Consider the following 13,078-nt stretch of genomic DNA (forward strand, 5'->3'; position numbering starts at 1 on the left):
TGATTACTGTAGTACCCTTGTTACATGCATCTCTAATTTCCTGTTTGATGCTGTCCCCTACATTACCACTACTGTTTAGAGGCCTGTAGACAACTCCCACCAATGTTTTATATTTATGATTAGTATATTACACAATTAGGTCAACAAATAAAAAAATATGATGGGGCTATGAGACACAGTAACACAGAAAATGGCAGAGGAAGAGAGATTCGGAAGCAGAAAGGCAAACTCTGCAAAGTTGGAGTGTAACCGGTAGCTTCCTATGTGCTGTATACTCACTTGGTCCCCATATATCCTGACACTGAGTTTGCAGTGTCTGGCATGCGCCGTTATAACAATACGAAGTTTCATTTGCACAAGGGTGAAAGTTTTTCTTATACATGTTGACTGGACACTGTGAAGACGAGCCTGTGCAGTATTCTGCAAAATCACACTCTCCAATGGGTTTCCTGCAAATTCTATTCGGTTTTATGAACTGTAAATTTACAGGAACACGTTAATGTTGGTCATAATCAAGAACATTCATTTCTATTGCCAATGAACACACACAAACTGACAAGAATGCTATATACCACCACCAGTTACAACAATGGCACCCCATCTTTCCAACTCGATTCCTTCATTAATTATAATCTCAAATACTGGTTTTACACTCCTATATATTTAGACTCTGGATTCACCTTGTAAAAAGACTACAGATCATGTCCTCCACCAACTCGTCTCCTTGCAGCAGGACTGTATCTGACACGACGGGAAACAGGAGCCAGAGGCACAAAAATGGGAAACCTCTGTCAAAATAGGATGAGCAAGGCAGTTAACAGGCTCTTAACTGCCTTAACGACCTGTCCCACCGGTCGGAGTCGGGTCAGTTTGGGAGCAGCTGAACAGACACTCAGAAAAATCGCGTGGGGGCGGGATGGAGGCAGGCTGGGTGTCTGAAGCCATTTCTTCCGATTTTAGCAGCTGACAGGCCTCCAAACCCGCCTCCTCAGGGCTGTTAAAATCGAGCCCATTGGGCTGGATTTTCTCAATGGAGACGAGTTGGAGGCGGGACTGCTGCTTGTCGTGTCAATGTCCCGCCTCCATCATCGTCTGACCAACCAGAGGGATTTTCCCCTGATTGACCTGCGGGCTCAGCAGGCCAATTAGGGAGGAAGTCACTGACAGATCACGTCAACGTCTGACGTGCTATCTGTCAAGACCTCTTGAAATAAGAAATGTCAGCGTTTGGCAGCTCTGTGAAGCTGACATTCTCTGTAGTTTGATGAGTCCTTGTGTTCAGGACTCATCAAACCTTTCAACTTTGTAGATTTCAGATGGTTGTTGGGTCGGAGGATCCAACAGCCAGTCTGTGAAATCGACAAGGAAGATGTCGGGTCTCCCGATCCAGGGTAGATGAAGGCTGTAGGAAGAAAACAAGGTAAGTGAACATTTTTTAACACTTAACACTCACCTTACATACTTACCACTGCACACCTGCATCCTTCACTCACCTCTACATCTTACTTCCAGGTGCCTCTGACCCCCGCAGACCTCCTTCACGTCTCCAACCCGGCGGGGTTCTCCGAGGTCAGGAAGCTTTCACCTGAGAAGGTAAAATGGCACTAATCCTTTTTCCTGCCTGTTAAAAGGCAGTTAAAAGGATTTAATGCCTTTCCCGCCTCCAGGAGACGGGACCCAAAGCTGCACATCTTCCCGCCTCCTGGCAAAAGGGCACGGAGGCGGGTTGGGGGCGGGTTTGCCATCCACCCCCACTTTCTGCTACTTTACCGGCAGTCCTGCCTCCATGGGGCTGAGAAAATCCAGCCTATTGTGTTTGTTTGAGTTAATCTCTGTTGAAAAGGCATCTCATGTACGTGTTAAACATTGAAGTGCTAATCTTCACAAAGCATAATTTCAGTGTCCAAGTCTTTAAAAGCTGAGCGATACAGCTGTTATGGCTGTATAACCAATTTGACCAACAGGTACAGCACACCTGAGAAGAAGCAACTGCCCACACTTTTCATTCCTCATCCCATTTGTATAGCCTGGGGGAACTTCAGGCACAGGCCAGGTAAATGGGGGTGGCCTTTTGTCTGAAAAATGGGTACAAATTGAAGTGCAGCTGCAGGCCTCAGGTCGCTGAGATCTGGCCTTATGGGCTGATGGAAATCAGCAGCTAGTGGGCCTCAGGTTGCTGAGATCCGGCCTTATGGGCTGATGGAAATCAGCAGCTAGTGGGCCTCCGATGCCTCAAAACATCCTGGGGGTGGATTCCTAAATGAATCCCCCTATCTTGCCTTTGCTTCTTTGGACTGCCCCAGGAGCTGCCAAAGACTCTCCTGTAGGTAGAGATCTCAGGCCAGGTCATGGGTGCTGTAATGAAATCTGTTTGTCTTGATCCTGTATTTGTTTTGCACTCATGTATATTACCCTCCCCCACACTGTGTATAGTTTCACTTCCTCTTTCCTGACTAACCTGGAAGGTTCCAGGTCTTGGCTCCGCCCCTGACTTCTCTTACATAAAGATCCCAGGATCTGTATGACTCATTCCTGTGAACCAGTCGGCGTGTTGAGATGTTAGCTCTGATCTTAGTGATTAAAAGCCAACTTGTTTAAGTCTATAACTTCTAGTTTTGTGGTTATTGAAGGCACATCAATTTTAATCACTAAAGAATACTAGGATGGATCGACTCCTAAAACCAGAGCGTCTGGACTTGGATCCACATTCTGCTGAAGCATCAAATCAATTTGGACACTGGCTCAAATGCTTCGAACTTCGCGTGGGCCTCATCCGCTAGCGAGGTAGATAAACTGAGTCTACTGACTACTCGCGTTAGTCATCAGATTTATTCGTTCATCCGGGACGCCACTTCTTACACGGAGGCCATCACTATCCTGAAGGCCCAATACCAGAGGCCAGTAAACGAAGTGTACGCCAGACATCTGCTGGTTACACGCAGGCAGCGACCTGAGGAATCAATGGACGATTTCTTACAGGGCCTAAAGGACTTGGTCCGGGACTGTAACTGCAAGGCCGTGACGGCCAACGTGTACTCTGACGAATTGGTCCGCGATTCCTTCATCACGGGCCTCAAATCGAATTATATCCGGCAGAGACTGCTGGAGAAGGAGGTCCTGGACTTAAAAAAGGCAGTGGCCACTGCGCGATCGCTGGACGTGGCCCAGGAAAACTCTGACTCTTATTCTTCCGGCCATGCAGCCCTCACCGCCTCGTGCGCGCCGAGCGGGCCGCCATCTTGGAATCAGCCATCTTCCCCATCCAGGTCTCAGACCAGCTCTACACCGCCGGAGTCCCCACACAGAAGTTCACCCAGGAGTCCTACTACAGCGGCAATGTCTCGAGGCCCGAAATGCTACTTCTGCGGCCAGGCCAAGCACCCCAGACAACGATGCCCAGCGAAGGACGCTACATGCTTCAAATGTAAGAAAAAGGGGCATTTTAGCAAAGCCTGCAGGGGGAATCCGATTTCCAACTCCGTCACCGCCTCGTGCGTGCTGTGCGGGCCGCCATCTTGGGATCCGCCATCTTTTCCCGACTCAACGGCCGCCCAGGGCCCAACAGTGGCTTCGATCACGGTGGATCAATCCAGGCCACACCCGTTGACAAAATCCATGATGGACATACAGGTAAACGGGAATTTAACGAAATGTTTAATTGACTGTGGGAGTATCGAGAGTTTTATCCACCCTAGCCTGGTACGGCGGCACTCATTAACGGTAACCCCTACACGGAGCAGAATTGCTATGGCTGCTAAGCCACACACTTCGGACATTTTGGGCTACTGTGTGGTAACACTGACTGTAAAAGGCACGGACTACAAGGATTTTAAACTCCTCGTGATGCCAGAACTCTGTGTTAATGTAATCTTGGGCCTGGACTTCCAGTGCCACCACGAAAGTGTCACGCTAGCATATGGCGGGTCCCAGCCGCCACTAACAGTCTGTGGCCTATCAACCTTAAAAATCAGCCCGCCCTCTTTATTCGTTAATCTCGCTCCGAACTGTAGGCCCATAGCGACCAAAAGTAGACGGTACAGTCTGGAAGACAGACACTTTATCAAGGCGGAAGTGGACAGACTCCTGCGGGAAGGCATTATTGAATGCAGTACCAGTCCGTGGCGTGCCCAAGTAGTCATAGTTAAAAATAGCGAAAAGAAACGGATGGTAATTGACTACAGCCAGACTGTTAATATTTATACCCAGCTGGACGCCTACCCTTTACCCCGCATATCAGAAATGGTCAACCAGATTGCGCAATACCGAGTCTTCTCGACTATCGACCTCAAATCCGCGTATCACCAGCTCCCCATTAGAACGGAGGACCGCCCATACACCGCCTTTGAGGCGAACGGACGCCTCTACCATTTTCTCAGAGTGCCCTTTGGGGTAACAAATGGGGTCTCGGTCTTCCAACGTGAGATGGACCGCATGGTTGACGAGAATAAACTACAAGCTACCTACCCCTATCTGGACAATGTCACTACAGGTATCTGCGGGCACAACCAGCAAGACCACGATCTAAATCTTGCGAGATTTTTAAAAACTGCCCTAAAGCTGACTCTAACCTACAACGAAGACAAATGTGTCTTCAACACAACCCGTCTCTGTATCCTCGGCTGTGTGGTGGAAGATGGGGTAATTGGACCGGACCCTGACCGATTACGCCCCGTAAAGGAACTGCCCCTGCCACACAATCCCAAAGCTTTAAAAAGGTGCCTGGGATTTTTTTCGTATTATGCCCAATGGGTGCCCAATTACTCTGATAAGGCCCGACCCCTCATTAAATCGACGTCCTTCCCACTATCAGCTGAAGCTCGGGAGGCTTTCACCAGTATCAAACAGGACATTGAAAGGGCTGCACTGTGTGCAGTGGACGAAAGCATTCCCTTTCAAGTCGAAAGCGATGCGTCAGACTTTGCTTTAGCTGCGACCCTCAATCAGGCTGGGAGACCTGTGGCCTTCTTCTCCCGAACCCTTCAGGGACCTGAAATCAGGCACTCTTCTGTCGAGAAGGAGGCACAGGCTATAGTGGAGGCAGTGCGGCACTGGAGACACTACCTAGCCGGCAAACGTTTCACCCTGCTCACCGACCAGCGGTCGGTGGCTTTCATGTTTAATAACAAACAAAGGGGAAAAATCAAGAATGACAAAATACTCAGGTGGAGGATCGAACTATCCACGTTCGACTATGATATTATGTACAGGCCGGGAGCCCTTAATGAACCCCCAGATGCCCTATCGCGGGGAATGTGTGCCAGCATTCATACGGACAAATTACAGGGTCTCCACAACGACCTCTGTCACCCAGGGGTCACCCGACTATACCATTTTATAAAGTCCCGCAATCTGCCCCACTCCATCGAGGAGGTCAGGGCAATGACCAGAGCCTGCCGCATCTGTGCGGAATGCAAGCCTCGTTTCTACAGGCCTGACCGTGCACACCTTATCAAAGCCACACGGCCATTCGAGCGCCTAAGTCTGGACTTCAAGGGACCCCTTCCCTCTGCCGACCGTAACGTATACTTCCTCAATATCATTGATGAATACTCCCGCTTCCCCTTCGCCATTCCCTGCCCAGACATGACCAGTGCCACGGTCATCAAGTGTCTCTGTAATCTATTCTGCATGTTTGGCATGCCGAACTACATACACAGCGATAGGGGGATGTCATTCATGAGTGACGAGCTGCGCCAGTTCTTGCTCTCGAAGGGGATGGCCACTAGCAGAACCACTAGCTACAACCCCCGGGGTAATGGGCAAGTGGAAAGGGAGAATGCTACTGTTTGGAAGGCTGTCACGTTAGCCTTAAAGTCAAAAGGCCTTCCGACCTCCCGCTGGCAGGAAGTCCTCCCAGACGTGCTCCACTCCATAAGGTCTCTGTTATGTACTGCCACTAACGCTACCCCTCACGAAAAGATGTTCGTTTTCCGCCGGAAATCCACCTCGGGCATATCTCTACCCGCGCGGCTGACGTCTCCGGGGACAGTACTATTGCGGAAGCACGTGAGAGGCCATAAAACGGACCCCCTTGTGGAAAAGGTACAACTCCTCCATGTAAACCCTCAGTACGCCTATATCGAATACTCTGATGGACGAGAGGACACTGTTTCCATAAAAGACCTCGCTCCCTCGGGGAGCGGAGAGAACGATGGGAGACTACCCGATGAAGACCTACACTACAAAGAGACAGGACGCCCAGAGGTATCAATACCCAACTTTAACCTGGAGGACACTGCAGATAACCTGGAAGACACTGCGGAGGCCCGGACAGCGGAGGAACCAGAATCCACTCCCCTAGAGGCACCCCAACCGGCTTTGCGCCGATCATTGAGAACTGCAAAACCTCCTGACAGACTCACTTATACCAACTTTTAAGAAACATCACCCCGATGGACTAAATCTAAAGAAGGGGTGAATGTAATGAAATCTGTTTGTCTTGATCCTGTATTTCCTGTATTCGTTTTGCACTCATGTATATTACCCTCCCCCACACTGTGTATAGTTTCACTTCCTCTTTCCTGACTAACCTGGAAGGTTCCAGGTCTTGGCTCTTGGCTCCGCCCCTGACTTCTCTTACATAAAGATCCCAGGATCTGTATGACTCATTCCTGTGAACCAGTCGGCGTGTTGAGATGTTAGCTCTGATCTTAGTGATTAAAAGCCAACTTGTTTAAGTCTGTAACTTCTAGTTTTGTGGTTATTGAAGGCACATCAGGTGCACAACAAGAAAAAAACAGCAAAATGAGGCGGGAAGCCAGGAACACTCCCTCCCACCTGACTACACTGGCTACTCCAGGAGCAGGCTCAAGTCTATGTCCAATTTCTCCTTGTGGGGAAGCCCCAGGAAAACCCAGAGCAGAACAACAGTGGCAGAGACCTGATGTAACGGAGCTCCACCCCTGAGGAGTGCTGATTTCTCTAGGTGCAGGGCAGACGAAAGCCTCCCTCAGAAGAGTACTGGATATACTCTTAGCTTCCAGTAACAGCAGCTGATGTGTATCCTGAATTAGGAGTGCTTGTTGCTGCCACTGGATTTTGGGGTCCCTGCAGGAACCTCACCCGTTGGGAGCACATATTGGAAATTGGGTGAATGCAACGTATGATTAAAAGGCTACTTCACAGCCACACAGTTCTGAAGATCTATCCTCAGCAAGCCTGGATTCTAGCAAGTTTATGTTGTGCAGTGATGCACAGATTTGTATTAACTGCACCCACCAACACTGAGTGGTTAAGCAGATATTCAGTAGCCTTAGTGCTGGCACTGAGACACCAGCGGAGTTCAGCTGGCAGGAGATTTGAATATTCTGGTAGTGGAAACATGAACTGTAAAACTTTAATCTGCCTTTACCTAGTATCCTGTTTAGTATCAGGGATGTAAAGACCATGAACAAACCAATGGGTACCATTATGACATTTTGAGTTAAGAAATGGTACAGGAATCCTGACCAGTTTAACTAAACCTGGTGGTGTCAGAGGGAGATTTAGCAAATGCTTACTTTGCAATTTCTGCAACAGATATCATTTGAGGCACATTTTGCACCCGGCCGAAATTTACAGACTGTAGCAACACAGCAGGGATCCATGCAATCCTAAAGGAAAAGAAAAACTGTTAAAATAAAAACTATCCACGGTAACAGGACTTCCTGGGTCTTGGTAAGAAACACAATCAAATTTTAACTTAAATGTAGGGACAGGACATGCAGCCTCACTGAAGAACACACACATTCTGAGACAGAACACACACTGAGGGACTGAACACACACTGAGGGACTGAACACACACTGAGGGACTGAACACACACTGAGGGACTGAACACACACTGAGGGACTGAACACACTGAGGGACTGAACACACACTGAGGGACTGAACACACACTGAGGGACTGAACACACACTGAGGGACTGAACACACACTGAGGGACTGAACACACACTGAGGGACAGAACACACACTGAGGGACAGAACACACACTGAGGGACTGAACACACACTGAGGGACTGAACACACACTGAGGGACTGAACACACACTGAGGGACTGAACAGAACACACACTGAGGGACTGAACAGAACACACACTGAGGGACTGAACACACACTGAGGGACTGAACACACTGAGGGACAGAACACACACTGAGGGACAGAACACACACTGAGGGACAGAACAGACACTGAGGGACTGAACACACACTGAGGGACAGAACACACACTGAGGGACTGAACACACACTGAGGGACTGAACAGAACACACACTGAGGGACAGAACAGAACACACACTGAGGGACAGAACACACACTGAGGGACTGAACAGAACACACACTGAGGGACAGAACAGAACACACACTGAGGGACAGAACACACACTGAGGGACTGAACAGAACACACACATTCTGAGACAGAACACACACTGAGGGACTGAACACACACTGAGGGACTGAACACACTGAGGGACTGAACACACACTGAGGGACTGAACACACACTGAGGGACTGAACACACACTGAGGGACTGAACACACACTGAGGGACAGAACACACACTGAGGGACAGAACACACACTGAGGGACTGAACACACACTGAGGGACTGAACACACACTGAGGGACTGAACACACACTGAAGGACTGAACAGAACACACACTGAGGGACTGAACACACACTGAGGGACTGAACACACTGAGGGACAGAACACACACTGAGGGACAGAACACACACTGAGGGACAGAACAGACACTGAGGGACTGAACACACACTGAGGGACAGAACACACACTGAGGGACTGAACACACACTGAGGGACTGAACAGAACACACACTGAGGGACAGAACAGAACACACACTGAGGGACAGAACACACACTGAGGGACTGAACAGAACACACACTGAGGGACAGAACAGAACACACACTGAGGGACAGAACACACACTGAGGGACTGAACAGAACACACACATTCTGAGACAGAACACACACTGAGGGACAGAACACACACTGAGGGACTGAACACACACTGAGGGACTGAACACACACTGAGGGACTGAACAGAACACACACTGAGGGACAGAACAGAACACACACTGAGGGACAGAACACACACTGAGGGACTGAACAGAACACACACATTCTGAGACAGAACACACACTGAGGGACAGAACACACACTGAGGGACTGAACACACACTGAGGGACTGAACACACACTGAGGGACTGAACACACACTGAGGGACTGAACACACACTGAGGGACAGAACACACACTGAGGGACTGAACACACACTGAGGGACTGAACACACACTGAGGGACTGTACACACACTGAGGGACAGAACACACACTGAGGGACAGAACACACACTGAGGGACTGAACACACACTGAGGGACTGAACACACACTGAGGGACAGAACACACACTGAGGGACTGAACACACACTGAGGGACTGAACACACACTGAGGGACTGAACACACACTGAGGGACAGAACACACACTGAGGGACTGAACACACACCGAGGGACAGCACACACACTGAGGGACTGTACACACACTGAGGGACAGAACACACACTGAGGGACTGAACACACACTGAGGGACTGAACACACACTGAGGGACAGAACACACACTGAGGGACTGTACACACACTGAGGGACAGAACACACACTGAGGGACAGAACACACACTGAGGGACTGAACACACACTGAGGGGCTGAACACACACTGAGGGACTGAACACACACTGAGGGACAGAACACACACTGAGGGACTGAACACACACTGAGGGACAGGACACACACTGAGGGACTGTACACACACTGAGGGACAGAACACACACTGAGGGACTGAACACACACTGAGGGGCTGAACACACACTGAGGGACAGAATCAAATCAAATCAAATCAAATTAACTTTTATTGTCATTGTTAGTGCACAAGTGCAGTACAACGAAATGTAGGCTTGCGGCTCCCGAGAGTGTACATTTAGATTAAGACATTTAAACATTCAACATACATTTGGCTTGTAATACATTAACATAAACATAACCGTAATAAAGTGCATTGGCAGATGTGCAGGCTTTAGAGTTTATTTGTGGAGTTCAGTAGGATGACAGCCCTGGGAAAGAAGCTGTTCCTAAATCTGGTCGAACGGGTGCGAATGCATCTGTAGCGTCTCCCAGATGGCAGGAGGGCGAAGAGACTGTGGCTGGGGTGGGTAGGGTCTTTGATGATGGACCGTGACCTCCGTAAACAGCGTTTCTGGTATATGTGCTCTATGGTCGGTAGCCGGGTGCCGGTAATGCGTTGGGCAGTTTTGACTACCCGCTGCAGGACTCTGGAACAGTACCCATGGATTGGAGGGTAGCTAATGTTACCCCACTATTCAAAAAAGGTGGTCGAGAAAAAGCGGGTAATTATAGACCGGTAAGCCTGACATCGGTAGTGGGGAAAATGCTAGAATCTATTATAAAAGATGTAATAGCTGAGCACTTGGTAAGCAGTGACAGGATTGGACAAAGTCAACATGGATTTACAAAAGGTAAATCATGCTTGACTAATCTACTGGAATTTTTTGAGGATGTAACTGGTAAAATAGATAAGGGAGAACCAGTGGATGTGGTGTATTTGGACTTTCAGAAGGCTTTCGATAAGGTCCCACATAAGAGATTAGCGTGCAAAATTAAGGCACATGGGATTGGGGGCAAGGTATTGACTTGGATAGAGAACTGGTTGGCGGACAGAAAGCAAAGAGTTGGAATAAACGGGTCGTTTTCCGAGTGGCAGGTAGTGACTAGTGGGGTACCGCAAGGATCGGTCCTAGGACCCCAGCTGTTCACAATATATATTAATGATCTGGACGAGGGAATTGGATGTAATATCTCCAAATTTGCAGACGACACAAAGCTGGGTGGGAGGGTAAGCTGTGAGGAGGATGTCGTGAAACTCCAGTACGATTTGGACAGATTGGGTGATTGGGCAGAAACATGGCAAATGCACTATAATGTGGATAAATGTGAGGTTATCCACTTTGGTGGCAAAAACAGGAAGGCAGATTATTATTTGAATGGCAATAGATTGGGAGAAGGGGAAGTGCAAAGAGACCTGGGTGTTCTTGTGCACCAGTCGCTGAAGGTAAGTATGCAGGTGCAGCAGGCGGTTAAGAAGGCAAATGGTATGTTGGCCTTCGTAGCAAGAGGGTTCGAGTACAGGAACAAGGATGTCTTGCTACAGTTGTACAGGGCCTTGGTGAGACCGCACCTTGAGTACTGTGTGCAGTTTTGGTCGCCTTACCTGAGGAAGGACGTGCTTGCCACGGAAGGAGTGCAGCGAAGATTCACCAGGCTGATACCTGGGATGGCAGGAATGACGTATGAGGAGAGATTGTGTCGATTGGGCTTATACTCACTGGAGTTTAGAAGATTGAGAGGGGATCTCATCGAAACTTATAAAATTCTGTCAGGCCTGGACAGACTAGATGCAGGAAGGATGTTTATGATGGCCGGGGAGTCCAGAACCAGGGGTCATAGTCTAAGGATAAGGGGTAAGACATTTAGGACTGAAATGAGGAGGAATTTCTTCACCCAGAGAGTGGTGAACCTGTGGAATTCTCTGCCACAGAGGGCGGTGGAGGCCAGTTCATTAAATATATTCAAAAAAGAGTTGGATATATTTCTTAAGGCTAAAGGGATCAAGGGATATGGGGAGAAGGCAGGGACAGGGTACTGAATTTGGATGATCAGCCATGATCTCATTGAATAGCGGAGCAGGCTCAAAGGGCCGAATGGCCTACTCCTGCTCCTATCTTCTATGTTTCTATGCTTCATGCAGTTTGAATTCAGTTTTTTTAAATTCAGAAATAAAAAGCTGTCATCATTAAAAGTGATCATGAACCTGTTGAATTGTCGTAAAAACCCAACTGGTTCACTAATGTCCTTTAGGGAAGCAAACCTGCCGTTTTTACCCGGTCTGGACAATGCGTGACTCCACCAACATGGTTGACTCTTAACTGCCCAAGTGGCCTAGCAAGCTACCCAGTTGTAGAAGGCTCACCACCAACTTCTGAGGAAAACTGGGGATGGGCAATAAATGTCGGCCATGCCAACGACACCCACAGCCCGACAATGAATCAAAGAAAACCCAGAAATGGAGCAGCATCGGGTGTCATTTGAAAGAGATTTACCACAGAGATGTCAGGGTAACCTACCCTGCAGGGCAATGGACCGAACAAAAAGAGATCAAAAGGCAGAAAGAGGGATGGAGATCTAGCTTACATATCCCAACTATAGATCCCTTTTACTGATTTTCACCATTAAGCTTTGCTAGACTGTAGTGTAATATTAAGATTGCCAGTTTATAGTTTTTATTAATTTAGCATAGTTTTAAGAACATAAGAAATAGGAGCAGGAGTCGGCCATATGGCCCCTCGAGCCTGTTCCGCCATTCACTGAGATCATGGATGATCATCCACATCAACTCCACTCTCCCGTCCGACCTCCATATCCCTTGATTCCCCATGAGTCCAAAAATCTCTGTCTATTTGATTAATATAGTCTTATTTCTCATCTGTTAGAATCATAGAATGATAGAAGTATATAGCACAGAAGGAGGCCATTCAGCCCATTGTGACTGCGCCGACCAAAAAAGAGCTTTTTAAAAATTTGTTTATGGGATGTGGGCGTCGCTGGTAAGGCCAGCATTTATTGCCCATCCCTAATTGCCCTTGAGAAGGTGGTGGTGAGCCGCCGCCTTGAACCGCTGCAGTCCGTGTGGTGAAGGTACTTCCACAGTGCAGTTAGGGAGGGAGCTCCAGGATTTTGACCCAGCGACGATGAAGGATCGGCGATATACTTCTAAGTCAGGATGGTGTGTGTGACTTGGAGGGGAACTTGGAGGTGGTGGTGTTCCCATGTGCCTGCTGCCCTTGTCCTTCTAGGTGGAAGAGGTCACGGGTTTGGGAGGTGCTGCCGAAGAAGCCTTGGCGAGTTTCTGCAGTGCATTTTGTAGATGGTACACACTGCAGCCACGGTACGCCAGTGTTGGAGGGAGTGGATGTTTAAGGTGGTGTACCGACATTGGCTCCCGGTTAAGCAGCGCT

At 48.7% G+C, this 13,078-nt stretch overlaps 1 protein-coding gene across 5 annotated transcripts in view; it reads right to left on the reverse strand.

Annotated features, from left to right (window-relative positions):
• Positions 1 to 13,078, reverse strand: part of LOC147123873 (disintegrin and metalloproteinase domain-containing protein 12-like) — a 566,371-nt gene that overhangs the window by 328,760 nt on the left and 224,533 nt on the right. For all 5 annotated transcript variants that reach the window (XM_085976452.1, XM_085976457.1, XM_085976448.1 and 2 more), the window contains exons 13-14: positions 7,500 to 7,592; positions 280 to 475 (exon numbers count right to left, since the gene is read on the reverse strand). In XM_085976452.1, the coding sequence (XP_085832578.1) occupies positions 280 to 475; positions 7,500 to 7,592 (289 nt within the window). The remainder of the gene's footprint in view (positions 1 to 279; positions 476 to 7,499; positions 7,593 to 13,078) is intronic.

This window comes from Somniosus microcephalus, chromosome 2, assembly GCF_052327205.1.
Source record: "Somniosus microcephalus isolate GS21.2 chromosome 2, FLI_Smic_1.0, whole genome shotgun sequence".
Taxonomy (NCBI): domain Eukaryota; kingdom Metazoa; phylum Chordata; class Chondrichthyes; order Squaliformes; family Somniosidae; genus Somniosus; species Somniosus microcephalus.